Below are 24,097 nucleotides of genomic sequence, written 5' to 3' on the forward strand. Positions count from 1 at the left end.
ATCGACACAGAACGCGATTGAGCTTCACTTTTCCCTCACTTAATCTCATCTAGTGGCCTTACTGAGCCGGAAATTACTTGGAGTCCTTTAGTCAATCCAAAAAATGACCTCTAACGCACTGCCCTCTCGTGGCGGCCCAGACAGCAAGGCCGTTACTACTGGCCCCCCCAACCAGACGTGAGCTGACTCCAAGAAAACAAGCTGTCGTGTGTCAATGCTAATAATTGCTTAGACTGTATTGTACCAACTTGCCCGATAAGCGCATCAGCAAGAATGATCTACGAACCTCACTCTACACACTCTTCTCTACTTACGGCACTGTACTCGACGTTGTGGCCATGAAGACCAGCAAAATGCGAGGCCAAGCACACATTGTGTTCAAGGATGTCCAAGCTAGCACACAGGCCCTGCGGGCGTTGCAAGGATTCGAATTCCTTGGGAAACAAATGGTGTGAATTGCGTGCCTTTTGATCTGTTACAAACCCTCTAATATATTATCCAGAAAATCGTTTACGGCAAAGGCCAATCACATGTCATTGCCAAGCTTCGCGGCACTTACATTGCGCCCAAGGACGATGTACCAGCGCCCGTATCGAGTGATCTTCAAAAGTCTATCTTCAGTGGTCCTCCGGGCGCGCTTCCTACACGACCACCCACCGACGCCAACGGAGAAGGTCAAGGAGTGAAGCGAGCGCGCGAGGAGGAAAGTGATGAGGAAGGAGCCCCTATGGACGAGGACAGTGATGTGCCTATGGAAGCTTCTTCAGATGAAGATTAAGTTTATCGTCCAATTCTTCGGGACGGAGAAAGTTTTTCGAGTCCTCGCTTCGCATTTTTATTTCATTTTTCCAGCATACATGCATGAAGTACGGTCTGGTACCGGACTAAGCAACAAGCTCGCGTGGCACGTGCAGGTTCACGCAATGGCCAACAAGGCCGAGCCAGATGAGGAGATATGACCCAGGACTGACGCTCTGTGCATCTGCCAGATGCGCTATAGCATCTGCGGTATTGCACGGGTGGACGAAAAAGGCCGGGGCACCAGAATCTGGATGGTACTACGAGAAAAAGAAAAAAAGACATGAGTTCTTGCTTGTCACGAGGTTTCGAGCATGCACCTACACCCATACTAATCCCACCCATGACACCCACATTCTTCAACTGTTGCCTGTACTGTTCCGGCACCACATATTGGTAGACCTCGTCTAGTCCGAGTGGGCCGTGGCTGTGCGACCTCAACCCGAAGTACAAGACGGGGACCTGATATGTGGGGGACCACACGATGTCATAGTCTACCTGTAAGCTGGGCTGGGTGCGAACGAGAGCTTCCTGCGGTGAAGGGTCACATAAGTGGACACGTTCCCTTGGGGCTGGAAATCTGCATACCGGATCGTCTTCTTGAGAATCTAGATCTGTGGCTTCTGAGCTGGCAATGTATTTTGTTATTCTGAAGCCAGTACCTGGCTAATTTAATTCAAACCATATTTCCTGTCAGTGAGATTCATTCAACAAGATTATTCCAGAAGGAATTCTAATATGAAAATTGTACTTAAAAAAAGCAATAAGGGAAAGGAAAAGAAAAGAAAAAGAGTCCATGTCAATCGAGGAACCAAATAAGATTTAATGGTTCATGCATGGAGAAGACAAGGGATACCTTTGTGAGCAGTCGAATAGACCAGCCATCTTGGGCCGAAGTGCATCGATCAGCGAGAGCTTGACATGCCTCTTCAAATTCCGACAGCGTCAGGAAGGGAAACGCAGAACATGCCCTGTGGCTGGGGGAAGTGTCATGTGTACGCATGCAGAGATACCTCAATGAATGCGGTTCAAGATTGATAGCTCTTTGACCTGTACACGCGTCGAAAATTGAAAGTGGAAAAAAGCGTGGCGATATGATGATTGCGGATGTCCGGATATAGAAGAGGAAGAAGGAAGAAGATGAAGACAATGGAGTTGTGTTATGCAAGATGGTAACCCTTAGTTATCAGGTTTCGAAGTAACTAGTACATCGAGCAGCAATAGTGATGTGAGAAAAGCCAGGTAGTGGATACATGTAGTTCCCCAGTTCTGTTTACCCGCTTCCGGGAAGAACACGGTCGGTACTTCACCGTGTTCTTGTATGGACTCAACAGCATTGAGTACTAGCCAGGTACCCTTCCCTTCCTTGTTTTCCGCATGCAGATTTTGTTTTTGTGATTTTTTGTGATTTTTCTGTCCTTTTTTTTCTTTTGGTGTCCAAATGCTTGCATCGCTTTCATCTATTCGTTTTTATTTTTCGCTTTGTGTCTAGTGTTTAGTTGCATGGAATTTTTGTGTTAGCTCTCTTCATATGTATCGTATGTTCCCCTCTCCATTCCTTCTTCCACTATTCTTTTTTCTTGCTTTTTTTTTAATTGTTATTGTTTTGTCTATAATCATTAATGCCGATCCGATTGTCTATGCCTTGTCTACTGTGTGGACATTGAAATCCTGCTTGGAGGGCTACTATCTTGACGTAACCTTCAAATTCCTTTCTGCTGTCCAGTCCAACCAATTCCTGCATCGCACCCAATCTGAAACACGAGTTCCCGCCCCATCATCTCCGGACTCCTGTTGAGGAACCCTGTATCACCAATCGCACCCTCCATTCCAAACAGAGCGGATACACGAGCTTGGAGCTCGGATTGTGTCCTCTGTGGACCAAGAGCGTGGCTTGACGTCAACAAGTCTGGGGTGCGATTTAACCTGCAGATTCATATAACTTAAGCAGATCAGGACTAGGTCATCCCCTCGTTGTGCGAGGGACAGTGCTCTCCAGGCTGTCACCAAGCTCTTTTTCCAATTAGTATATCATTCTGGTCATTTTCCATGCTGCGCATGCCTTGAAAACTGACCAGAGCAAATCTGAATCTACCCGCCTTGCATCTGGCGTTCTTAAAATCATGGGCAATTCTCAATCGCGCCTTGCCAAAGAAGATGCCCGCCGCGCCAACCGCCTCTCAAAGCCTCTGACCAAGAGAGTGAGTGAACCCACTCAACTCGAACTAGATCATTCGGGGTTCAATTCGGGCTTGATAGGCTGGCAGAATCCCTGGGTGGGACATAACATCAGTACCTCTGTTGAGAAACGAGGTAGTTATCCCAAGAAAGCAGAGATCCCACCTACACTGTTCGAGACAGAGTCGCCCGATGAGAGTTCAACTGAGCAGCGTTTCTCTGAACATGACCCGACTTTCGAAAGACGCCATTCAGCCCATCCAAGTCTTGTGACTGCAGGGTCTACAAGAACGTCGTACCAGTCGGAAACTTGCTCTCAGCCCTCGCCCGTTTCCGAACAGCCGCCTAGTCGGGCCAATTCCACTCGAACTGCCCTGCAGAGACACAACAGTGCCGTCTATGAAAATAAAGCAACGTCTTCCAACACCCACTTCTTAGTTGGCAACCAAAGGTTCTCATTGACACGTCGTCGATCACTTTTGACGCGCCCTGGGGTTGCTACAAGGAGAACGACAGGTGCAATTCGCCGTGTTCCTTCGCCAATCGGGGAACCAGAGTACCAGATTGAGGATCCAACCGAGTCAACCGTACTACAATGGCCATTGCCTTTGACCCAGCGCCCTTTATCGCCAGTGCGGCCAACGAGTCCGACCGATGCTCGCTATACCCAGCTCGGAGCCCTCAAGCTTGGGTCTTTGCGAGTGGTCAATGGTTCGGCTTCTCCATGCCCGAGCGATCGAATTTCTTTGAAGGGGTGTGCTCCAGTTCCGGGGCTCGGGCTTGAAAACATGGAAGTCGCAAGGCCCAGCAGAGGATCCACACTGGAGATTCCAGCTTTGCCCGACTTGAAGAAGTCAGACGATGTTCCGGGTAGTCCCTTTTCATTCGAGAAGTCTCCCACCATCACCGTTGCGCCTAGGGCGAAGTCATTATTTCCAGATCCAGAGGATGAAGGTATCGCCCTCTTCGACGACACTAGACTCCAGCTGGAGAAGAGTGCTTTAGACGTCGGTCTTGCCCGAAGCACATCGCGATCACTCAACAAGTCCGACAGCGGTTACAGCTCCGCCGCGTCGGTCCACTCCATCCAACGAAGCCGCACTCAGAGCTCTGCTGACTCTCACACGTCGGTCTCATGCGGTGCAGACAGCGCAAAGAACGTTTGGATCTTCAATGCCCCGGCTTCTGGTCGACAAGGTGCTACGGTGCAACGTCATCTGAGCCTCCAGTCTCAGCCAGAGAACTACTCTCGATTACATCTTTCTGCTACTCGCTGGTATGACTCGAGTGACCCAGTTCCCCTCGCTCCTTCACGGTCGCGACGGTCGACACTATGTGCGCCTCGATACACAGAATATTCGCCGTGCGAGTTCACTCGCGAAGTCAGATCCAGCGTGGTTGAGACTTCATACCTCTCTCAATTATCTCAGAGTCAGCAAGGCTTTACTCGGGGCCCTTTCTATGGAGATCGGTTCTCCGTGAACTCATTTGATGTTGTCTCTTCTGCGGGCTCTTCTGCTACGTTGAATTCACATAGTTCCCAGCAAACCATGACCAGTTCGAAGGATCGACTTCGCAGGTCGGCCTCTGAGTATCATATCCATGAAGAATACAACTCACAACGCTCTCGGTCCCGCAGCAGAGTGGGTCGCATCTGGACGAAGAAGCCCGGGGTTGAAGCTCCCCCACTACCTACTATTTTATCACCAGGCTACTTGCAAGATGATCTCGACCATGAGCTAAATCTTGAACTCGTTCACTCTGAGCCAATGCGAGGCCGGCCTCGAAGCCGGAGCCACGACTACCGTCGGAAGCTGACGAAAACCCGCCCTCCGACGGATCTGTTCATATGATGACATGTTTTCTTTTTTCTTTTTACTTCTTGGGTTTTTGATGAGCTTTTAGTAACTTATGTTCTTGGGGGGGTTTTTTTTACCTTGCCTACAAAAGTTGATACGTTTGGCGGGGGTTCGAATTGGATATGGAGTCTTATTAGGTATACCCTTTTGGAATTGGATGTGAATCATATCTGGCGTTGTACTACGGACCTATCATGAATCATGTCGGGAGTGATTTTTTATCATATAATTGCGTTATGTCGCAATTTCAAGGGTTTTTATTTTCTATTTTTTTTATGAATAGTTCCAGCTATACATTAAATACATTAACTACTGATGCCGGAGCTGCATATATAGTCCCCGAATACGATCTCGAATTTCGTTTGTATTTACTTTTTTGGGGAAATTCCTTCACCGCGTGGTTGATCTAGAGTCCTCCTAGCGATCCCCTTATAAACTTTATCAATTGAAGCAAGGGATTGCTAGTTTAACATTGCATGAACAGGCTGATGTGGCTGGTGGATTTTGCTTCCATTTATGCCAAAATGGCATGATGCATGTGCATATTACCTATCCCTACAGCGTACAAAGTAGCAGATTCAATCAAAAATAATAGTCAAATATCAATTTAAATTAATTGGCATAACTAGCTGTCACATCTCATAAAATCCATCAATGAATCTAGCAGGAAAAGAAAACGCCGACCCGAGATCCCAATGCAATCAACAACACCAAGTTCCATGGATTGACCATGATGCAGAGTAGATATGATTTCCAATCACAGGATGCGAATCTTCTTTGGAACAGGAATCGCCTCCTTTGGAACAAACACAGACAAGACACCGTTCTTCAGGCTGGCGCGGACGGAGTCCTGATCAACACGCGCGGTAAAGTTAAAGGTGCGTTGGAAGTCACCAATGGACCGTTCCTTGATCCAGAAGTGAGGCTGGGCCTTTACTTCCTTGGAAGCAGCGGTGTCGACAGTGCTGGCGGAGCTAGCGGAGCTGGCAGAGCTAAGCGACTCTGCATCTTCCTGTTCATCTTCGACTGTGGCCTGGTGCCAACCTGCAGGGGACGAACTGCGGCTCGGGGTGGCATTATTAGCGTCATTGTTGTAATCGCGGTCGGTGTGGCCCTTGATGACGAGAGTGTGGGGGTCGGTGAACTCAATCTCGATGTTGCTTTGGTCTACACCGGGGAGTTCACCGTCCAGATAGTAGCCCTCATCTAGCTCGCGCACGTCAAATGCCGGTGCGAAGGAGCGGCGTGATTGAGACTTGGGGCATTGTACTGGGTTGCAGTTGTTGTAGAGCTTGAGTTCTGGCTGCTTGTACTCGGATTGAGTATCGTAGTCGTTGAGGAGTTGGAAGAGTGGCGAGAAGCCGGGTTGGGTGAAGAAAGCCATTTTTGTTTGGTTGGAGATGAGGATTTTTGGTGGATGGATGGCAGATAGATAGATATTGATCTGAGATAGTCTGAAGATTTGAATGTTCTGTCTAATTTTGCGAGAATTCTCTAGGATATTTATATTGTTGGTTCATTTCCAACGTTGGGTATAGTTAGTCACTACAGGTTGTATATGTCAGAAATACCGAATCATCCAGAATCTGGTGGCGCCGTCTCCAAGTTTCCAGGAACAACTACTTACTGACAAACTCCAACTTGGTTCTTTCTAGCTAATTCTTAAAAGATGATTCATTTATTTGATTGGTAATTAATCATATGATAAATATTCTATGATAATTAAAACACTACAAGTAAATTATAGGTAGTTCTTGGTTCTGCCTATATCAATTCTCTATTATCTTTGTATATCTAAATGTGTCTTGGAAATCTGAACGTCTTGAATCAACAAGGTATACTAGTATACATATGTGTATGTACAGAATAGATTGCCTTTTACAATAGGCTTCCCGGGGCCATCACATCACGCATGGCCATGCCTTTTTTTGCGTAGTAAGTTCACGGATAGGAAACCATTTAAACCCATTTTCGGGTGAACTCGGGGAAGGAGAGCTCCGACTCTACGACAATGAGTAAGTACAATATACAGCGTACAATGGAATGAGTGGAATGATACAGGGACAACGTACGTGATTGTTAGCTGGGTAGATAGATGTGCACAGAGTGTGGGTTACCCCGGTCTCATCGGATATTGCGGATCCCCGGGGAAGCATACATCTCCAGCTGTCGATGGCCTTTGCGCAAGAGATATTCAACGGCGCTAAAGTCTTTCTTGTTCACCGAACGATGCTTTTGGAATTCTGTTCTGTAGCCCGTCTCAGCCGGAGTGAACCGCTAAGTTCATCGGGAAAGGATAAGAGATAGGGCAATTGAAGGTAATTGAAAGTGATTTACCGAGCATAGTTCTTGAAATTGGTCCTTGATTCCTGATAAAGGGGACTTATGAGCTGGACGCGTTGAACCCAGGGGGGAATGATAGAACTCACCACTGGTTTATTTCGGACTTCCCGCAGACACTTTCGGTATAAAGACAAAACGTCCCTTTGCAGACCAGAGAGCCGAGCCATAATCTTGCACAGAGAAGAAAAGAAAAAGAAAAAAGAAACTGGCAAATGATTGGGTGGAGCTGAAAGGTGTTTCCCGTCGGGACTGGGGAAAAGAAGAGGGTCGATCGCTTGTTCCCGAATACCTTTTTATCGGTCATCTCGCCCTCTCTCCAAGTTTCTATTCAACCATATATCATATCATGTCAACCTTCACAGTAAGTATCAATGTTCAATGGAGATTTCATCGTCTATCTCTCTATTTAGATATAGATGCAAGGAAGAAGAGGCTACTTTTTCAAAACTTTCAAGCTTTCAAACTTTCAAACCCAATATCTCTCTCTATATATCGTGATGTCAACGGTCGATTGCATCAACATATGCTGATTTCCTCTATAGCATCTCGTCCGCTTTTTGGCCAAGGATGGCAAAATATATTACGGTGATGCTATTCTCCCGTCTGGAGTGAACGACATCGCCAAAGCTACCAAGGCGAGAGTCATCCAAGGTGACATCTTCGGCCAGTACCGGGTTACCGAACAGGTCGCAGATGTGAAATTGCTCCTCGCACCCTTAGCCCGGGAGGATATTGGAACGGTCCGTTGCTTGGGGCTCAACTATGAACAGCATGCAAAGGAGTCAAACCTTCCAATCCCCAAGTACCCGGTGTTGTTTTACAAGCCTATCACCTCCATTTCTGGTCCTACAGATGATATTCCGGTGGCCCAGATTGCCCAAGAAGGCGAGGGCTTGGATTACGAATGTGAACTAGTCATTGTCATCGGAAAAGAGGCCAATGATGTCCCCGAGAGCCAGGCCTTGGATTACATTCTGGGCTATGCTGTCGGTAACGATGTTTCGCACCGCGACTGGCAGATCAAGCGGGGTGGAGGTCAGTGGGGATTGGGCAAAGGCTTCGATGGATGGGCGCCATTCGGCCCCGGCATCGTTTCTTCCACTGTGATTAAGGACCCCAATTCTTTGCAAATTTCGACCAAGTTGAACGGCCAGACCGTCCAGTCTTCCTCCACGAAGGATATGATCTTCCATGTGGCTAAGACGGTATCCTTCCTGTCTCAAGGAACTACACTTCTGCCTGGAGATTTAATTTTCACTGGAACGTGAGTACAATATACACAAAAGCACTGTTGATGCATTTAACAGATTTGCTAAATACGAATTTAATAGACCTCAAGGTGTGGGAATGGGCCGCAAGCCGCCCGTGTGGCTGAAGGATGGCGATCAAGTAGAAGTATCGCTGGAGGGCGTGGGATCGTGTGTCAACCGGGTGGTCTTTGACAAGCCTAGCTCTAAGCTTTAAACGTTGTTTTCTTTTTTGAATCATCTCTTGGCGCAAGGCTAAGGGGCAATACAAGATGTATAGAACTGGACGTTTTGGTTTTGCAAATGATTAGATCTTATAACTGGTTACCACATCCATAATTCCGTGTGCATTTCATGTAAAACGATTTAAACAGTCTGGGCGCCGTACCCCTTGATTTTCTCGGCGAAGGCCCAGCTCTGGCCTTGAATCTGCTCATCTTCCTTCAAATCAATGCCGTCCTTGGTGATTACTGCTATCGAATACTTGTCGATACTGCGGGCATCACGGTAGAACAGGACCTTCAAGCATTCCTTCAACGCATCCACAGCGGCTTCCTGGGTCACTTCCGCGAGGGGCATGTCATCGGGGAACTTGCGACGCAGAATGGGAACCGCAAGATGAGCACCGAATCCTGTGGCCAGGTGAGGAGCAGAGAATGTGGTGCCCAACAGATCTGCTGAGCTCAGGAACGGCTCCCCCTCCGCGTCAAAGCCTGCAACAAGAACATGGTTCCACAACGGGTTGAATTCAGAGCGTCGCTTGTAGAACACCTTGGCGAGGTAAGTGTGTAGGTTTTTAGCATTGAGCATGTTGCCGTGGGTTGAGTAGTTCTCTTTGATATCCATGGATTCGAGGAGGCGGTCGAGATATTGCATATCGGAAACGTCGCCGCCGAAGCCAACCATTGCCTTATCGCCAAAAGAACGCAGACGCTTCACGTCGGTGAAACGCGCTAGGGACCCATAGGAGGCTACATGGAGCATCGCAAGTTAGATAACCATGCCGCAATACGAAGGAAACAAGGAATAGTAGCATACCCAGGTTGTCGGTAGCAATAGCGACACCGCCATTGAACTTTACACCCACCACTGATGTTCCGGTCACAGCAGGGGATGAAGTATGGGCCTTAGGACCCGAGGTCTGCAAATATGAAGCATCGTACGCGCCGTAGACATCGTTCCTGGGCTGGGAGGATAGTTAGTAATAGAGCGAAATTGGGAGATTTGTGCCACGTACGCGGCCCCAAGTTCCGGGGAAGTGGTCCATGATGAAAGAAGATTGTTGATAAACTGGATCGAAGGATTAAGAAGAAATGCGGACAAGGAGAAAAATAGAAAGATGGATAGCACGGTAAAACGATGACGATAGACGGGAAGCTTAGGCAGTCGAGCTGACGCCGGGGGGCGGAGAGCTTCGCTGACATAAGATTTTCAGAAGCCCCCAAGGGCTGGAGCTTTGGGATCTGAACCCTTGACTATAACTCGCGACACCTCAATTATTACTGGAACTTCGATTGCAACTATTTTGGCTTTAGAGACAATTCCTTTGTTCTCGCCCTCTTGATCTGATCTAAATTTCAACTTTTAGACACGAAAAACACGCAATGGTGCTTGGTTTGGTTTCCTACGATAGTAGCAGCGATGATGAGGTAGAGCATCCACATCCTTCGCCAAATCCCCAGGTACTTCAACTTCATGCCTAAATCTATAAAGAGGGTCATTAATGTGAATTTAGAAAAGGAAAAAGGAGCTTCCGGATCCAAACCTACAAGCTGGTCAGAATGAAGGTAACATAAATCTTGAGATCCATTATGTCTACATAGTTGGCGCTTGGAGCTAACAATTTATCAGGTCAACATCCAATTGAACACTCATCATATGGTATATCGCATGTTGAAACCGATCCAGTAGCAGCCGGACCTGTTCTTGGCCCCTCATCTATGGATATGGCGCCCCTCCCAGAGGATAAACAGCCGACAAGTGGACGTTCATCTCCTTTCTCGGCTTCACGGGCACTTGCCCAAGACCTCACTCTTCCTCCAGTACCATGTTTTGAGATCCCACCGTCCCCTCCCGGATCTCCCAATCCAGCTGCCAATGCGAAATTTGAGCACTTTCTCTCGCTCAAGAAACAAGGCGTACACTTCAACTCCAAACTTGCCAGCTCCTCCTCGCTCAAGAATCCGAGCTTACTGACAAAGATGATGGAGCACGCCGGGATCAATGAGCAATCGCAATACGACACGTCGCTGCCAGTCGATGTATGGAGTACTGCCCATCTACCCCAATGGGGATTCAAGGAAGAGCTTTTGAGAATCCAACAAGAATTGCGGAAGAAAATGGAGCAGAAGAATGCATTGGGCCAGCGAACTTCAGTCGATTTTGTTTCTGGGTCTGCCTGAAGCACTTATCCAGGAATCGAAACCACCCAACGTCTGGAGTGTGTCAGTGTCACACCCTAAACTACTGGAACCGCGAGTCTCCAAACCAGCCTTGAAAGACGACATACACATCATAAACTGAAGATTTCTGTATCAATCAGTGACACCATACTGATGTTCCGACAAGGGATCTTCTATCCTGATCTCTTATCATTCCACAAAGAAGAAGAAAACACTGTCCATGCTCTGTTCAGCGCGTATGGGGCCATGTCAAGTAAGAATGCTCGGCAACACTAAGTACATTCTCATGCTTGTGGCTCCAAACTTCGAAGCAATGATGCTCGATTCACCCGCCGCCGCCTCCACCACCAGCCGCTCCTCTGTGACTGCGTCGCCTGGCCTTCTCATACAAACTCAAACAAGAAATGAACACCATATGATCGAAATTTTGCCCGTATTCTACCCTGATCTCGATCTTTCCCCCCTACCCGGTCTTCTCCCGCCCGAAAATACAGCCATGACCTGCCCCGTTTGTTCGTCCACAAGCTTATAGTTCCGAACAGTCCATTTCGATGGCGTGGCGTCCTCAACGCCAACGCTGCGTGTTCGCTTCCATAAGAACGTTCGCCTTTCACTTGCGTTTCGACCTGCGCCATGTTGCAAAGTCATTTCCAATCGGTATTTTGGTTTATGAAGAACCTCTTTAGTCATATCTTCCCACTGGACAGTGTTCATGTTGTCTGGGTTCCCGATACCAAGCTTGTAGTTTCCGGAGAACTTTAAAAAGTTGGAGACGGCCACAACAGGACCTTGGCTGCCCGCGCCAACATGAAGTGTGAGGTCGGGCTTGTTGGGGGTAAACAATGAGATATCTCCGTAATACAGAGGCTTGCCATCCGATGAGCTGATTTCATAGTGGCGTTGCATAAGCCGCTTGGTTATTTGAAACACCCGTGAAGGGCCATCATCAGCTGGAGGCGCTGATACTGTTGATCCAGTTCGAGTAGAAGTGGGTGAAGACATGAGAAGAGTATAAAAAGCAGAATTTTGTTTTACAGGGAGCTCTTTCATATATAAATCCTTTATGATTTGCAAATCTAGACGCTGAGTTGTTCTAATGAAAGTGGGATCGACGGCTTTCAAGAACTTTGGGTAGCGAATACGACCTACTCAATCCGGTGAAAGTTGAGGGATATAATAGTGGATGTATTTCAAGCCTATAGATTATACATGTTTATGTATTTTGGCATGGATCAAGTGTTTGAAGGAAAAGTTACATCGAAATGTCTAGAAGCAAGTCTTTATGTAGTCGTAGCCCTGCAGCTGGAGTAACAAATTATCTTACCTAATCAAGGCAGCTACCGCATCGCGTCAGACAGCTTCTCTGCTCTCCATCGTTACGAACTCACAATCCTGCAAATCTATTACATTCAACCCTTTTTTTATTATCATTTCTTCAATACTACCTGTGATCCTTGCACTTAATCAAGCTATATCTTCGCCCAAAATGACGTCGCTCATCGGCCAGTCTGAGACCATCGGATACTCCTTCTCCGAACCAACATCCGCTAATGTCAAACAACATTCATTCTACCCGTGAGAACTTACTTGATATAGTTTGAAAGGGTAATATGCTAATACTTATGCTAGTTACACCGACAATGGTGGTTCCACACTCGGCATCACTGGATCTGATTTCGCCATTCTCGCCGGTGACACTCGTTCTACATCAGGCTACAATATCAACTCTCGAATGGTCCCCAAGGTCTTCAAGATCGGTGGGGATGATGAAACCGGTGCCGGAGCCAACATCCTCCTTTCCGTTGTTGGTTTCGCGGCCGACGGCAACGCTCTCAAGGAAAAGCTGGATACTGTGGTGAAGATGTACAAGTACCAGCACGGGAAAGCCATGTCAGTTAGCGCATGTGCGCAGCGACTGTCAACCATCCTCTACGAGAAGCGATTCTTCCCTTACTACGTACATGCCATTCTGGCTGGTCTGGATGAGGAGGGTGTGGGAGCTCTGTACAGCTACGATCCCGTGGGTTCATACGAGCGGGAACAGTGCCGCGCTGCCGGTGCCGCGTCGAGCTTGATCATGCCTTTCCTGGATAACCAAGTCAACTTCAAGAACCAATATGTTCCTGGGAGCGGAGAGGGACATGCTCTCGAGCCCAAAAAGGCCGAGCCTTTGCCCAAGGAGACTGTCAAGCAGCTTGTGCGGGATGCCTTTACAAGTGCTGTGGAAAGACACATTGAGGTTGGTGATGGCTTGCAGATGATGATTATCACCCGAGAGGGTGTTGAGGAAATTTACCACGCTTTGAAGAAGGATTAGAGTGCAGGCAATCGAAGATCATGACCTTGTCCCCAAATGGAATCTCTTAGACGGTTTTGATCACCAATATAATTGAAATAACTGAAATTTCCATGAATTGATATCTTTACGTTGTACGTCATCATGTCTCTAGTATCATAAAAAAAAGACAGTGTAAAGCCTAATAATCCTGAACGCCCACCCCATGCCGAATGAGTTTTAATTAACGGGGATTTGAACTCAGAACCGCTCCTTCATTCTCGAGGCAACGGTTCGAAGATTGCCATATACCTTACCCTGCTTCATTGTTAGAAAAATTTCTTGGATTGCAATGGAATATAGATCAAAACTTACCGGAGGGCTACCCAGAATCAAGCTAACGATTGCCTCACGGGCAATGTGAATGTTCTTGAACCCACCCAAAATGTGGATCTTCTGATCGGCCAGAACCACTCGTGTCCGGCTAGCATTTTCAATCGCAAATTTGGTCTTTCCGTCCTTTCCAGCAATACGTCCGATAGCACGGCCGAGATGCTCACCAGTCAAGGTCTTCACATCCTTGATCTCGAAAGTCTGGATGTAAAGATCGTCAAGTCGGAGGAGAGCAATCGCATCGTCGAGATCAAAACCAAGAGTGAAGGCCTTGATGAAATCAGCACCCTTCTGCAGGGCACCCACGTCGTCGGTAAATTTAGAGGTTCGCAATTCCACGGCTCGGCTTTTGATGTTCATTCGGACTTGCAACTTGAGATGTTCAACGATAGGAGGGCAGATCTTGGGCCAGTTCGCCTTGAGCGGCGTCATGCGGTGCGGCGGGACGGGGACCTTTCGCGTTTCGATACGGTATGCGGTGGCGACGTCTTTGGCCGGTGTGAAGACAGGACGACCTTCCTCGTCAATGCGCATTTCTTCCTCTGTAGACTCGGCGACGGGGTTGACGGGAACACCCTCATTCGAGGCTTGGGCATCAATCAAAATTTCATCATCTTGATCTAGCTGATCGTCAGCTGTTGAAGGATTTTGCTAGATATCGAGGAAACTAACCATAAGAAACAGCCTGAGGCTGAGCCTCTGGTTTTTCTTGACGAAGAGCTGTAGGCGCAGACATATTGTGGTTGTTGTAAGAGCAATAATAAAAAATTCTCTTCCAATCTGTTATCGCAAAATTTATCAAATGTTTCCTCCCCCACTCAACGAGGAAAAATGAGAAGTTGTGGGCGGAAGGGAATTTTTGATGCAAACATGACAAACAATGATCAAAATGATTTCATGCTCTTTACTCTCCCGCAACTTCCCTGATCAACATCTTGTTTGTACCTTGTCCATATATTCAATATTTCTCCCTCAATTCCAGGATGTAATGATAAATATGTCTGCCAATTTGGGACGACGGTTATATGCCCATATCTGGGATACAGCAAATCCATTTCTTGGTCGCATACGAATAAATCGCATATCGCCTGATGCCAGCTCAAGAACATTACGGGACGGACTTTTGTCTAATCATTCCCGACGCATCTCAACTCTACCCAGGAAACAAAGCCACCTAACCAGGAAATTTGCTTCGGGGAGTTTCTTCGTTCTTGGTGTTTCGCCAACTTTAACTACAGCAGAAACCACTGCAGCATGCATCCTCCCCTCTCGAAAAATCGCCGCTCAATACCTTTGGAAGCGATCCATACATACCCCTAATGATGACCGACGCGGAAAGGAAGCCCAGGGTGCTCAAGTACGCAACGAAAATGACCATTCCCCAAAACTCAGCCAACCCGGCAAAGACACCTCCACTCATTCGCAGACCGATCCGTCCCCATCTCAACACTCGAAACATCAAACGCCACCGAACCGTCCTCTGATGGATCGTTTACCGCATATGCCTCACCTACATCGACCGACTAAGGAGGAGCTTTTGGCTGCTGCGACTGGGTTCTGGTCACGATTAAAAGTACGATTCAAGTGGTTTTCTATAAGAAGTGTTCGCCCTTTCAGCTTAGATGAGATTGCTGCACTTTTCTCCTGGGTTCTACTGGGTCATATTGTCTGGGTTGTCGTTGGAACTACGACATTCTTCTCGCTTCTGATCCTTGCCATCAACACAGTGTTTGCTCAAGGTAAGTTATATAAATATGTCTAGGCTATGTCTGTATATTAATAACGTTTGGCAGAGACGCTAGCAGGGTGGGTGGGCAACTATCTCACCAAGTCATCCGGGGTTAAAGTTGTTTTTGAATCTGCAATCGTGCCCAAATGGAGAAATGGCGTCATCACCTTTAAGAATGTCTTTGTGTCAAAGCGCCCAGGACAAGGTACAGGCCATGTCAGCAAAGGTTCATCCAAGAGCGCGGCTGCTGCGGCTGCGGCTCGAGGTGACACCGCATTCGATGAATCCCAAGTCGCATCTGATGAAGAAGAGGATACTAACTACACACAATTTGACTTGTCAATCGAGACAGTCAATGTCACACTTTCATTTACCAAGTGGCTCAATGGAAAGGGCCCTCTTCATGATGTCGAAGTAAAGGGAATTCGGGGTGTTGTTGACCGCCGACATGTCTACTGGCCGGAGGAGGACTTGGATCCAAAGTCCTATCGGCATGAGCACAATCCCGGTGACTTTGAAATTGACTCTTTCAAAATGCATGACCTGCTTGTCACTGTTTATCAACCGGATAACTTCCGCCCCTTCTCTGTGAGCATCTTCTCGTGTGATCTTCCACAGTTGCGGAAACAATGGCTCTTCTATGATTTTCTGTCTGCCAACATGATGTCTGGGTCATATGATAACTCTTTATTCACCATTCATGCTCGCCAAACGCATGGCTTCACGGGCTCGCGGTTGGAAAGCGGAACAGAAGAAGATGGCAAGCCCAACCCGTGGAAGAAACATAATAGGATACGTGTGGATGGACTCAACGTCGACCATCTCAATCGCGGTGTTCAGGGGCCTTTCTCTTGGATCCATGAGGGGACCGTGGACATTGTGGCGGACATTATGTTACCTTCGGAAAACGATGAAAGCTTGGCTAAGGTGATGACCGACTTTTATGATCGATTGGAAGCCACAGTTACTTCAAACCGGTACCCAGAGCCTTTGTCTCCGAACTCCGATCAGGAATCCGAATCCGAAGATCGGCGTTTCCTTGTCATGGATTTGCGCGTGCATCTCAACAATGTCCGGGCGGTTGTGCCTATCTTCACTCGAGATCTCTCTTACATTAACAACGCGCTTATCCGGCCTATTGTGGCCTACATCAACTCGAAGCGCACTTTTATTCCGATCAACTGCCGTTTGGTCAAACGCGTCGGTGATTTCGATGGAAGCTGGACCATCTTTGATAGTAGTTTGATGGATGACCTATCAGCTGCGGTAAGTTACCCTCTTTCCTTATTGTGTGACGATTAATACTAATGACATTCATATTTATACATAGACCTACGATGCTTTTGCCCGAGATGTCGTGGATGACGAAGCCCGGAAAAGGCGGTTCAAGAAAGTCGGGTTCTGGTCCCTTCAGCTGGCCGCCCAGGCTATTTTCATGGGCATGGCAGGCAACATCGCCTAATGCTTGTTTTGTTTTGTTTTTCTTCCTTTTCTGTACCTTATATGGGGAGAAGGGAAGGTGTTTTTTTCCTGTTCTGTTTCTTCTTCTTTCTCTCTGCTCTGTAGCATATCATCTAGTCACTGCATCTACAGGGAGTCAAGGTCCAACAATTTTGATAGAGTCTATTAGGAAGTTCAAGCATTATCCTGACAAGTTCAAAGATTCCGACCAAGAGTTTTAGTCTAGATTAGTTTCATAATCATGTTTCACGACAGTAGTTGCGCCGAATGCTAGGACGGCTTTGTGGCACGAAGGGAATATACACATGTAGAGAATGATAGTATAGTTCATCTGTAACTGTATACCTCGGGTGGAAATATAGTATAATATCAATTTCCTATACTGACCATATATATTTATCTTCTATTTCACACATTGACTATTTTATTAAGTATAAGTCCTTTTCCCACGTATAAAATAGCTATATCTAAAGCTCATCTTACTCTTTAATTAGCTCCCCCCTTTTTCCTCCCCACTTCAATCTTGCTCCAACCTTTTCTCTCTTTCTGCTTTTTTTTTAAATTTTTAAAGTATTTTTTTTTTAAAAAAAAATACTTAAAAGATAATTAAAAAATCCTTGTCAAATCGGTTGTTATAGCACCCCTTGTTCTTTTCTCCAACACAAGCCAGTGCTTAAGCTTCAAGTTCCCCGGGGTTCCGCGTTTTCAAGCCTGGGCCCTCTCGCCTCGTGTCGCCCGCCCCGAAACGTGACCCCCTCGAATGAGTCTTGATCCCTGTATCAGCCATGTCGCAACTACCGCGGCGAGGCAGTGATGAGAGCTCTTCTGGTTTTGCGAAGAATTCACCCTACTCTTCTTCTCCAATGAACGGTCTCATTCCCCGGGACTATCTAGGTCGAACTGACCAACGCCCTGCGCCTACTCCTGGTCGCCATATTACACCCTCGCCATTGCATACAAGCTCCCTACCCCAGTCGTACATTGGCGGTTCGACATCATCGAGTCCTCTGTCCCCGAGAACCAACAACATCCCTTCTCCTTCCAAGAACTCGTCGCCGATCGCCCGCGTGGCAAATGATACATTTCCCATGCCTCCCTCCACCAGTCATAGCTTGTCGGAATCACCAGAAATCGCAGACGCAGAATCATCCGATAACAACAGGGTACCCGAAGACACAATATCAAGACCACCCCGGGCGATAGAGCCCGATCGATCTGCCTCCTCCTCTGTCAGCTCCATACACTCCATGCATGGAGATCGCCCACCCCATCGTGCCATGCCTCGTACCTCATCTATCGACTCTGCTATCTCATCCCTGTCCTCCACCTCACAAAGATCAGCTTTCGATATCAACTCCCTGAGTTCAACCGACATCAATAATCTTATCAACGCTGCTGGATCTGCCGAGGCTGTGATCGTTCACCTTCTGAAGGAGAAACATCAGGCGGCCTCTCAAAACTCGCAATTATGGAAACTAGTTGATAAACAAAGGACCCTGATTCTCGGGCTTAACAAGGATCTTGAGCGCGCCATGCAAGAGAAGGATGCATGTAAGAAGAAGCTGAAAAGTATGCAAGAGGCTACTCCGTTGGCGACTCCTGGGACTGCCACCGTATCCAGCAGTGACATAGAAGAGAAGTCGCACAAATCCGGTCAAGCCTCTATTCTACCTCACTCGGATGCCTCAAAGAGAGGCGTCGACAGCGCCGCAAGCCCGACTTCTGTCACTGACATCCCATCCCCCACTGGAAGCGGCAAGAGCAGATTTCCACACCCAAGCCGCAAGCCCCCGCCTGCGCCTCTAAATTTAGGCCAAGCCGATACAAAACAACAAGTGCCTGCAGCCTCTGACTCCGATTCTGATTACGGGGATGGCCAGGAATTGAGCGGAAAGCCTAGCGTGGACCGCGGCAGGAGAAAGACGAGAGAGGAAGACGATGAGGACCGCAAAGCTGCCTTGCAGAAGGATTTGTTTGGTTCTGCGGAAGCAAGTAATACAGCTAACCTCCAAGGCCCTCGAGATGCAGCGGTGTCTTCTAGTCCTAAACCGACTTCCCGGAAACTTTCTTCAAGATCACCACCGAACGTCGGTGGCTCTGCTTCATTGGGATCAATGTTGAGCTCCCGGCCTCCCCCCACCTCGTCCTTCAATGGGCGTTCTATTGCTGCCATGCCTATGAGTCCTGGTCTGCCCATGAGCCCACGACCAGAAGATCGACCCATCGGTTCTCCTTTGCCTCGCATGCCACGAGATATAGCCCCTACGATGGCAGCCGGAAATCAGGCCTCTGGGTTGCCCTTATCTCCGAGAATGGGGAGCCACCCTATGAACTTCGCTCTTCCCCCTTCAAATGGAAGGCCGCCTGGTCTTATTCCATCAATTGATCCCACTGTCGTGATTGACAGCCCGAAATTTGCACAGTTTCCCAACAATAGAATTTACCAAGGACTGGTATCAGATGAATACCCAGGCCTGCTTCTACCTCCAAATGCTCTTCCTCTGGTTGAAGTCAGAGTATCTTCTTCGCGGCTCCGACCTTCTCGAAACAGCTATATGGTGTCCAAGCCCTTGGACGAGGAGCCGGTCTTTACTCTCAGCGTGATCTCTCGATCCGAGATGTCAGAGCTATGGAGAATCGAAAAAGTGATTGGGTCTCTGCCTCAGTTGGACCAGAAGATAAGACAAACTTCTTCCTTCGCTGGAAGACTGCCTGATAGGAACATCTTCAATGGACACTCGCCTGCTAAGGTTGATTTGAGGCGGTCCGCATTGAATGCATACTTTGACAGTCTTCTGGATTCACCTATGGACGAGCATGCCGCCTTGGCTATCTGTCAGTTCTTGACTAATGATGCTATTGAGCCGCGCGATGACGAGACCAATCTATTGAAGGGCCTCGCCCAGGCAAAATCTGAATTTCCTCGCGGATCGGACGGCAAGCCCCAGAAGGAAGGTTACTTGACCAAGCGAGGCAAGAATTTTGGTGGTTGGAAAGCAAGATACTTTGTCCTCGATGGACCCGAATTGAGATACTTTGAATCTCCCGGTGGTCAGCACATGGGTACCATCAAGCTTCATCATGCCCAGATTGGCAAACAATCCCCAAAATCAGCCGAACAATCTGCTTCGCCCACCGGGGGCGAGGAAGACGCCGACAATCAGTATCGCCATGCATTTTTGATTCTGGAACCAAAGAAGAAGGATTCGTCGGCACTCGTTCGTCATGTTCTCTGTGCCGAGAGTGACGATGAGCGTGATACTTGGGTCGATGCTTTGATGGAATACGTCGAGAGTGCTTCTTCCGAGACCGAAGGGCAAGAAAGCGTATCCTCCAAGGGCCAATCTCAGCCTCAAGAATCTCAGTCAAAGCAGAACCCAACCGAGACCAAGTCTAAATCGGTCAATGGAAGCAAGAAGTCTGGCAGGGGAGTCGATAGCCCCGACCAAGGCATGGGAAGCCCTGTGCAAGGATTTAGCTTTGATGACGCAGTGCAAGCAGATCCCCCGACGATTGGATCCACTCTTGAACAGGCACCTCGATCCCCAAGGATGCCAGGGGCTCTGTCTACGGACTTCAGAGAACTGAGCATGTCTTCTCCCGGTCAACCAATGCAGTCTCCAAGGCTGATTTCCCGACCAACCAACGGCTCGGTGATTCAGGATGTGGAAGCATGGGGTAACAAGGCCAAGACGTCGACAAAAGAGAAAAAACGCAGTATCTGGGGATTCCGCACCAGATCCTCTCTCGAACTTGACTCCCAGGCTCAGGCTAGTAGCGACACGCTAGTAGCAACAAACAATGTCGAAAGAACAGGTCCTGTCAGACCTGTTTTCGGCATACCCCTGGCGGAGGCTGTGCGAGACTGCGCGCCGCCAGGCCTTGATGTGGAGCTACCGGCAGTGGTCTACCGCTGTATTGAATACCTCCATGCCAAGGAAGCAGCATTGGAGGAGGGAATTTTCCGCTTGAGCGGCTCGAACGTTGTGATCAAAGCTTTGAAGGAGCGTTTCAACACTGAAGGTGATGTTGATTTTGTCTCCGGAGACCAGTATTATGACATTCATGCTGTGGCCTCTCTCTTCAAGCAATATCTTCGAGAGCTTCCCACGACTGTGTTGACCCGGGAATTGCATTTGGATTTCCTTCGCGTTCTTGAGGTCGACGATCGAGAGAAGAAGGTTGTTGCTTTCAATTCTCTTGTGCATAGATTGCCGCGGCCCAACCTGGCATTACTCAGGGCTCTCTCGCAATTTTTGATCGAGATTGTTAACAACTCCGACGTGAACAAGATGACAGTCAGGAACGTGGGCATTGTCTTTGCTCCAACTCTCAATATTCCTGCCCCGGTCTTCTCTATGTTCCTCACGGACTATGACAGCATTTTCGGCGATACCGATAAGAACTTTGCCGATTCAACGAAAGAGCTGATAGTCGACAACTCTTTGTCGCCCGATGACATTCGTTCCCCGCGCCATCAAATGTTCTCTGATATTCCTACGCCTTCATACCAACAGACTTCGTTCCGGACCCCTGGTGATGTGAATGCTCCTTCTGATGGCCCAAGGACACCTTACAACACCGGGTTCATCCCGATGCATCCTAGCTATGACCAACAGACGTCTAGACAGGAGCAGTACAATCAACCTCCAGGTGCCTCTGCTCCATATTCTTCTTTGAATGGCATGCTGTTGCCTAACAATTCAGAAGATACTCGCTCCGCTAAAACGAAGCGACGAGAAAGCTCAATGCTCTTTATGGATGGTAAGTTTTAAGCAATAGACAATTCTCACGATATTTGCTAACCTGGTGCCCCAAGATCCTTCTTTCTACCAGGGCAAATAAACTATAATTTTGCTTCCCACTGGTTCCTTTTCTCTTCTTCTAATTCTGGACCTTTGGAAATGTCCCTCTCATCCAGACAAATTATGACTTGCACGACTGCAGAATGATGACTTTACCCACTTGGCAATCTCAGCCACCAGAGTCGCGAGGGAATGTTTAATGATAATGGTAATCAAGATGCGGTCGTATATGAACTGTTCATCTTGGAGTTGAGTTCTCTTGCCATGGATTCGAGGCCCGTCGTTATACCCCTTTTCTTATTTTTTTTTCTTTTTTTCTTCTCTTTCCTCTTGGTTCAGCGTTTCTCCCAAGGCTCCACGTCCATACATTATCATGTGGTCTTTTTTTTTCTGGCAATTTACTGGGGGAAAGGTTATGGCAATATGGAGGATGGTTTTCACATTTGGCACATTAGTTTATATTTCACACGACTTGGTGACGGCGGTATTCAAATTTCATTATATCAATTACATCAATTTCCATCGTTTCGTTCTAGAAACGTCTCGTTTGCTCTCCCCTCCAGAAACCCATGAGTTCACCGTTTTCCCTTGTCCAGTCTCGAACACCATCGACCAAAGCTTTGGCCATTCCCTTGTTCTTGGATTTGCCATCGGATGTGCCACGACTATGACCTAAACCTGCGGGACGGTCTCCGGCGACAGAGCCCATGGTAGGTAACACATTATCTCCTGCGCTCAGACTAACGAATAGAGCAAATGGAACCAGCCATACGCAGAGTCCAAAGTATGATGCCACTTCCGAGAAAGAGGGCATCTCTTCATAGTTGACTCCATACGGCTGACGCCAGTTGTTCGACGGGGGTAGGGGCTTCGAGAAATGACGAAACCATAGCCAATGGTTGAGGCCGACAAGGAAGCAGGAAAGTATGAAAAGAGGGTCGGACAATTTCACAATAGGGAACCGGCGCAAGTTGCTGGCGTAGACCAGGTGCGAAACAATGCTCAGTACAGATAATGACACGGGGAAACGGTCGATTATCATGAGAAGAACCTGAACCGCAATGATGGCGTAGATAAGACGGGTCAAAAGCCGGCGAGCAAAAACGGTATGTTCTTCAACGAGTTCGGATAGGTAGTAGAGTCCCGAAGCTATTTGAAATTAGTATTTGTTATTCCACAGGAGCTCTTCTTTTCCATACCAATGGCCAGAGTAAGAAATGCAAACCCGACAACCACGCCAAAGTATCCCACTAACGGTAAGATCCACATGATTGCATAGAGAAAAAAAGGAAACAGAAGACACAGAAGAAGAAGAAGAAGAACAAGAAGAAGTAAGAAGTCACCCAGGGCTGATTGCATAAACGTGGACGTTTTGGGATAACGGCCTCAGGCAGAAAAGCCCCACATAAAATTATTGATTTCCTTTTTTGATCTTCAATTCTTCGATTCTTCAATTCTTCAATTCTTCAAAATATACATCATGTCGCGCCCTGAGGATACTTTGTATGCTATACTACTTACATCTTCCTTTTCTCTCTTTTCTGAATAGACTGACCCTTCATCCTAGGCCTCCGGACCTTTTTTACAATGACAATGAATCGCGAAAGTATACCAAGTCCTCACGAATTCGCAACATTCAGGCAAACATGACCAACCGAGCTCTGGAACTTCTTGATCTGAAGTCCCCATCCTTTATTCTCGATGTTGGATGTGGCTCTGGTCTTTCCGGCGAAATTCTATCCGAAGTACCTCCCGATGAAGGTGGCCCGCACACATGGATCGGCATGGATATTTCACCCAGCATGTTGGATGTGGCCCTACAACGCGAAGTGGATGGTGATTTGTTCCTCGCCGATATTGGACAGGGTGTGCCTTTCCGTCCTGGTGCGTTCGATGCGGCAATCAGTATTAGTGCCATCCAGTGGCTCTGTAATGCGGAATCCAGCGATGTTACCGCCGAAGGTCGTCTGCGTCGCTTTTTTGAGGGTCTTTACGCTAGTCTACGTCGAGGTGGTCGCGCAGTCTGTCAATTTTACCCGAAGAACGATACCCAGCGGAGTATGATCAGTGGAGCTGCCATCAAGGCTGGCTTTGGTGCGGGTATCCTTGAGGATGACCCCGGTACCAAGAGCAGTAAATTGTACTTGGTTCTGACCGTTGGTGGTGGTGGGCTTCCTGGTGATATCACTGGTGTGGTGAACGGCATGGACGACGTCAACGTCCTGGATGCTCGACGAAAGGCCACCGAGATCAACAATGCGCGAGGACCCCCTCGCAAGGGCGACAAGGCTTGGATTTTGAACAAAAAAGAACAGATGGCGAGAAAGGGCAAGGTTGTCAAGCCTAGTTCCAAATTCACCGGCCGCAAACGACGCATCGTTTTCTAGTGAACGCTTTCAGGGCGTGCCAACAAAAGCCTGAGTTTGGATTGTACGAATGTCCGAGTCGGTCAGTTGCAAAACATAAACCTACCATCACCGACTATGTGTATGCGCAAAGGGAGCATAATGTTCCAACGCACAACCCCACTTCTTGAGATCATCAAGTCTATATCTTATATATGGTCAGGGTATGATCGCGCAGAGGTGTGGCAACTTCGACTCTGGC

At 47.9% G+C, this 24,097-nt stretch overlaps 15 protein-coding genes across 15 annotated transcripts; 8 read left to right on the forward strand and 7 right to left on the reverse strand.

Moving 5' to 3' along the window:
* Nucleotides 1–103: 103 nt before the first annotated feature.
* On the forward strand, nt 104–778 carry N7529_007899 (U2 snRNP complex subunit MSL1; the record flags this gene model as incomplete). Its single annotated transcript, XM_057243426.1, has 3 exons — nt 104–177; nt 233–449; nt 503–778. The coding sequence occupies 3 exons, from the start codon at nt 104–106 to the stop codon at nt 776–778; spliced, it is 567 nt and encodes a 188-aa protein (XP_057094964.1).
* A 106-nt stretch (nt 779–884) lies between these two features.
* N7529_007900 (ATG3/ATG10 family protein) lies at nt 885–1,801 on the reverse strand (the record flags this gene model as incomplete). The annotated part of the gene is made up of 3 exons (XM_057243427.1): nt 885–1,058; nt 1,123–1,464; nt 1,655–1,801. 3 exons carry the CDS (start codon nt 1,799–1,801, stop codon nt 885–887), a joined length of 663 nt encoding a protein of 220 aa, XP_057094965.1.
* A 1,120-nt stretch (nt 1,802–2,921) lies between these two features.
* Nucleotides 2,922–4,829, forward strand: N7529_007901 (uncharacterized protein; the record flags this gene model as incomplete). The annotated part of the gene is made up of 1 exon (XM_057243428.1): nt 2,922–4,829. One exon carries the CDS (start codon nt 2,922–2,924, stop codon nt 4,827–4,829), a length of 1,908 nt encoding a protein of 635 aa, XP_057094966.1.
* A 763-nt stretch (nt 4,830–5,592) lies between these two features.
* N7529_007902 (Hsp20/alpha crystallin family protein) lies at nt 5,593–6,219 on the reverse strand (the record flags this gene model as incomplete). Its single annotated transcript, XM_057243429.1, has 1 exon — nt 5,593–6,219. One exon carries the CDS (start codon nt 6,217–6,219, stop codon nt 5,593–5,595), a length of 627 nt encoding a protein of 208 aa, XP_057094967.1.
* Nucleotides 6,220–6,959: 740 nt separating this feature from the next.
* Nucleotides 6,960–7,345, reverse strand: N7529_007903 (succinate dehydrogenase assembly factor 1; the record flags this gene model as incomplete). Its single annotated transcript, XM_057243430.1, has 2 exons — nt 6,960–7,112; nt 7,265–7,345. The coding sequence occupies 2 exons, from the start codon at nt 7,343–7,345 to the stop codon at nt 6,960–6,962; spliced, it is 234 nt and encodes a 77-aa protein (XP_057094968.1).
* Nucleotides 7,346–7,524: 179 nt separating this feature from the next.
* On the forward strand, nt 7,525–8,642 carry N7529_007904 (fumarylacetoacetate hydrolase family protein; the record flags this gene model as incomplete). Its single annotated transcript, XM_057243431.1, has 3 exons — nt 7,525–7,539; nt 7,721–8,442; nt 8,510–8,642. 3 exons carry the CDS (start codon nt 7,525–7,527, stop codon nt 8,640–8,642), a joined length of 870 nt encoding a protein of 289 aa, XP_057094969.1.
* Nucleotides 8,643–8,791: 149 nt separating this feature from the next.
* pre4 (proteasome core particle subunit beta 7) lies at nt 8,792–9,692 on the reverse strand (the record flags this gene model as incomplete). Its single annotated transcript, XM_057243432.1, has 3 exons — nt 8,792–9,396; nt 9,464–9,611; nt 9,663–9,692. The coding sequence occupies 3 exons, from the start codon at nt 9,690–9,692 to the stop codon at nt 8,792–8,794; spliced, it is 783 nt and encodes a 260-aa protein (XP_057094970.1).
* A 337-nt stretch (nt 9,693–10,029) lies between these two features.
* N7529_007906 (HCNGP domain-containing protein) lies at nt 10,030–10,827 on the forward strand (the record flags this gene model as incomplete). Its single annotated transcript, XM_057243433.1, has 3 exons — nt 10,030–10,107; nt 10,161–10,212; nt 10,277–10,827. The coding sequence occupies 3 exons, from the start codon at nt 10,030–10,032 to the stop codon at nt 10,825–10,827; spliced, it is 681 nt and encodes a 226-aa protein (XP_057094971.1).
* A 438-nt stretch (nt 10,828–11,265) lies between these two features.
* Nucleotides 11,266–11,829, reverse strand: N7529_007907 (uncharacterized protein; the record flags this gene model as incomplete). Its single annotated transcript, XM_057243434.1, has 1 exon — nt 11,266–11,829. One exon carries the CDS (start codon nt 11,827–11,829, stop codon nt 11,266–11,268), a length of 564 nt encoding a protein of 187 aa, XP_057094972.1.
* Nucleotides 11,830–12,313: 484 nt separating this feature from the next.
* prs3 (proteasome core particle subunit beta 6) lies at nt 12,314–13,144 on the forward strand (the record flags this gene model as incomplete). Its single annotated transcript, XM_057243435.1, has 2 exons — nt 12,314–12,402; nt 12,457–13,144. 2 exons carry the CDS (start codon nt 12,314–12,316, stop codon nt 13,142–13,144), a joined length of 777 nt encoding a protein of 258 aa, XP_057094973.1.
* Nucleotides 13,145–13,363: 219 nt separating this feature from the next.
* Nucleotides 13,364–14,231, reverse strand: N7529_007909 (pre-rRNA-processing protein PNO1; the record flags this gene model as incomplete). The annotated part of the gene is made up of 3 exons (XM_057243436.1): nt 13,364–13,420; nt 13,478–14,115; nt 14,168–14,231. The coding sequence occupies 3 exons, from the start codon at nt 14,229–14,231 to the stop codon at nt 13,364–13,366; spliced, it is 759 nt and encodes a 252-aa protein (XP_057094974.1).
* A 261-nt stretch (nt 14,232–14,492) lies between these two features.
* N7529_007910 (mitochondrial distribution and morphology protein) lies at nt 14,493–16,686 on the forward strand (the record flags this gene model as incomplete). Its single annotated transcript, XM_057243437.1, has 3 exons — nt 14,493–15,234; nt 15,289–16,490; nt 16,555–16,686. 3 exons carry the CDS (start codon nt 14,493–14,495, stop codon nt 16,684–16,686), a joined length of 2,076 nt encoding a protein of 691 aa, XP_057094975.1.
* A 784-nt stretch (nt 16,687–17,470) lies between these two features.
* N7529_007911 (GTPase-activating protein BEM3) lies at nt 17,471–21,460 on the forward strand (the record flags this gene model as incomplete). Its single annotated transcript, XM_057243438.1, has 1 exon — nt 17,471–21,460. The coding sequence occupies one exon, from the start codon at nt 17,471–17,473 to the stop codon at nt 21,458–21,460; it is 3,990 nt and encodes a 1,329-aa protein (XP_057094976.1).
* Nucleotides 21,461–22,022: 562 nt separating this feature from the next.
* On the reverse strand, nt 22,023–22,759 carry N7529_007912 (uncharacterized protein; the record flags this gene model as incomplete). The annotated part of the gene is made up of 2 exons (XM_057243439.1): nt 22,023–22,639; nt 22,690–22,759. 2 exons carry the CDS (start codon nt 22,757–22,759, stop codon nt 22,023–22,025), a joined length of 687 nt encoding a protein of 228 aa, XP_057094977.1.
* Nucleotides 22,760–22,970: 211 nt separating this feature from the next.
* N7529_007913 (18S rRNA methyltransferase BUD23) lies at nt 22,971–23,877 on the forward strand (the record flags this gene model as incomplete). Its single annotated transcript, XM_057243440.1, has 2 exons — nt 22,971–22,993; nt 23,058–23,877. 2 exons carry the CDS (start codon nt 22,971–22,973, stop codon nt 23,875–23,877), a joined length of 843 nt encoding a protein of 280 aa, XP_057094978.1.
* Nucleotides 23,878–24,097: the final 220 nt, after the last annotated feature.

Source organism: Penicillium soppii (assembly GCF_028829465.1).
Source record: "Penicillium soppii strain IBT 18220 chromosome Unknown utg000006l, whole genome shotgun sequence".
NCBI lineage: Eukaryota > Fungi > Ascomycota > Eurotiomycetes > Eurotiales > Aspergillaceae > Penicillium > Penicillium soppii.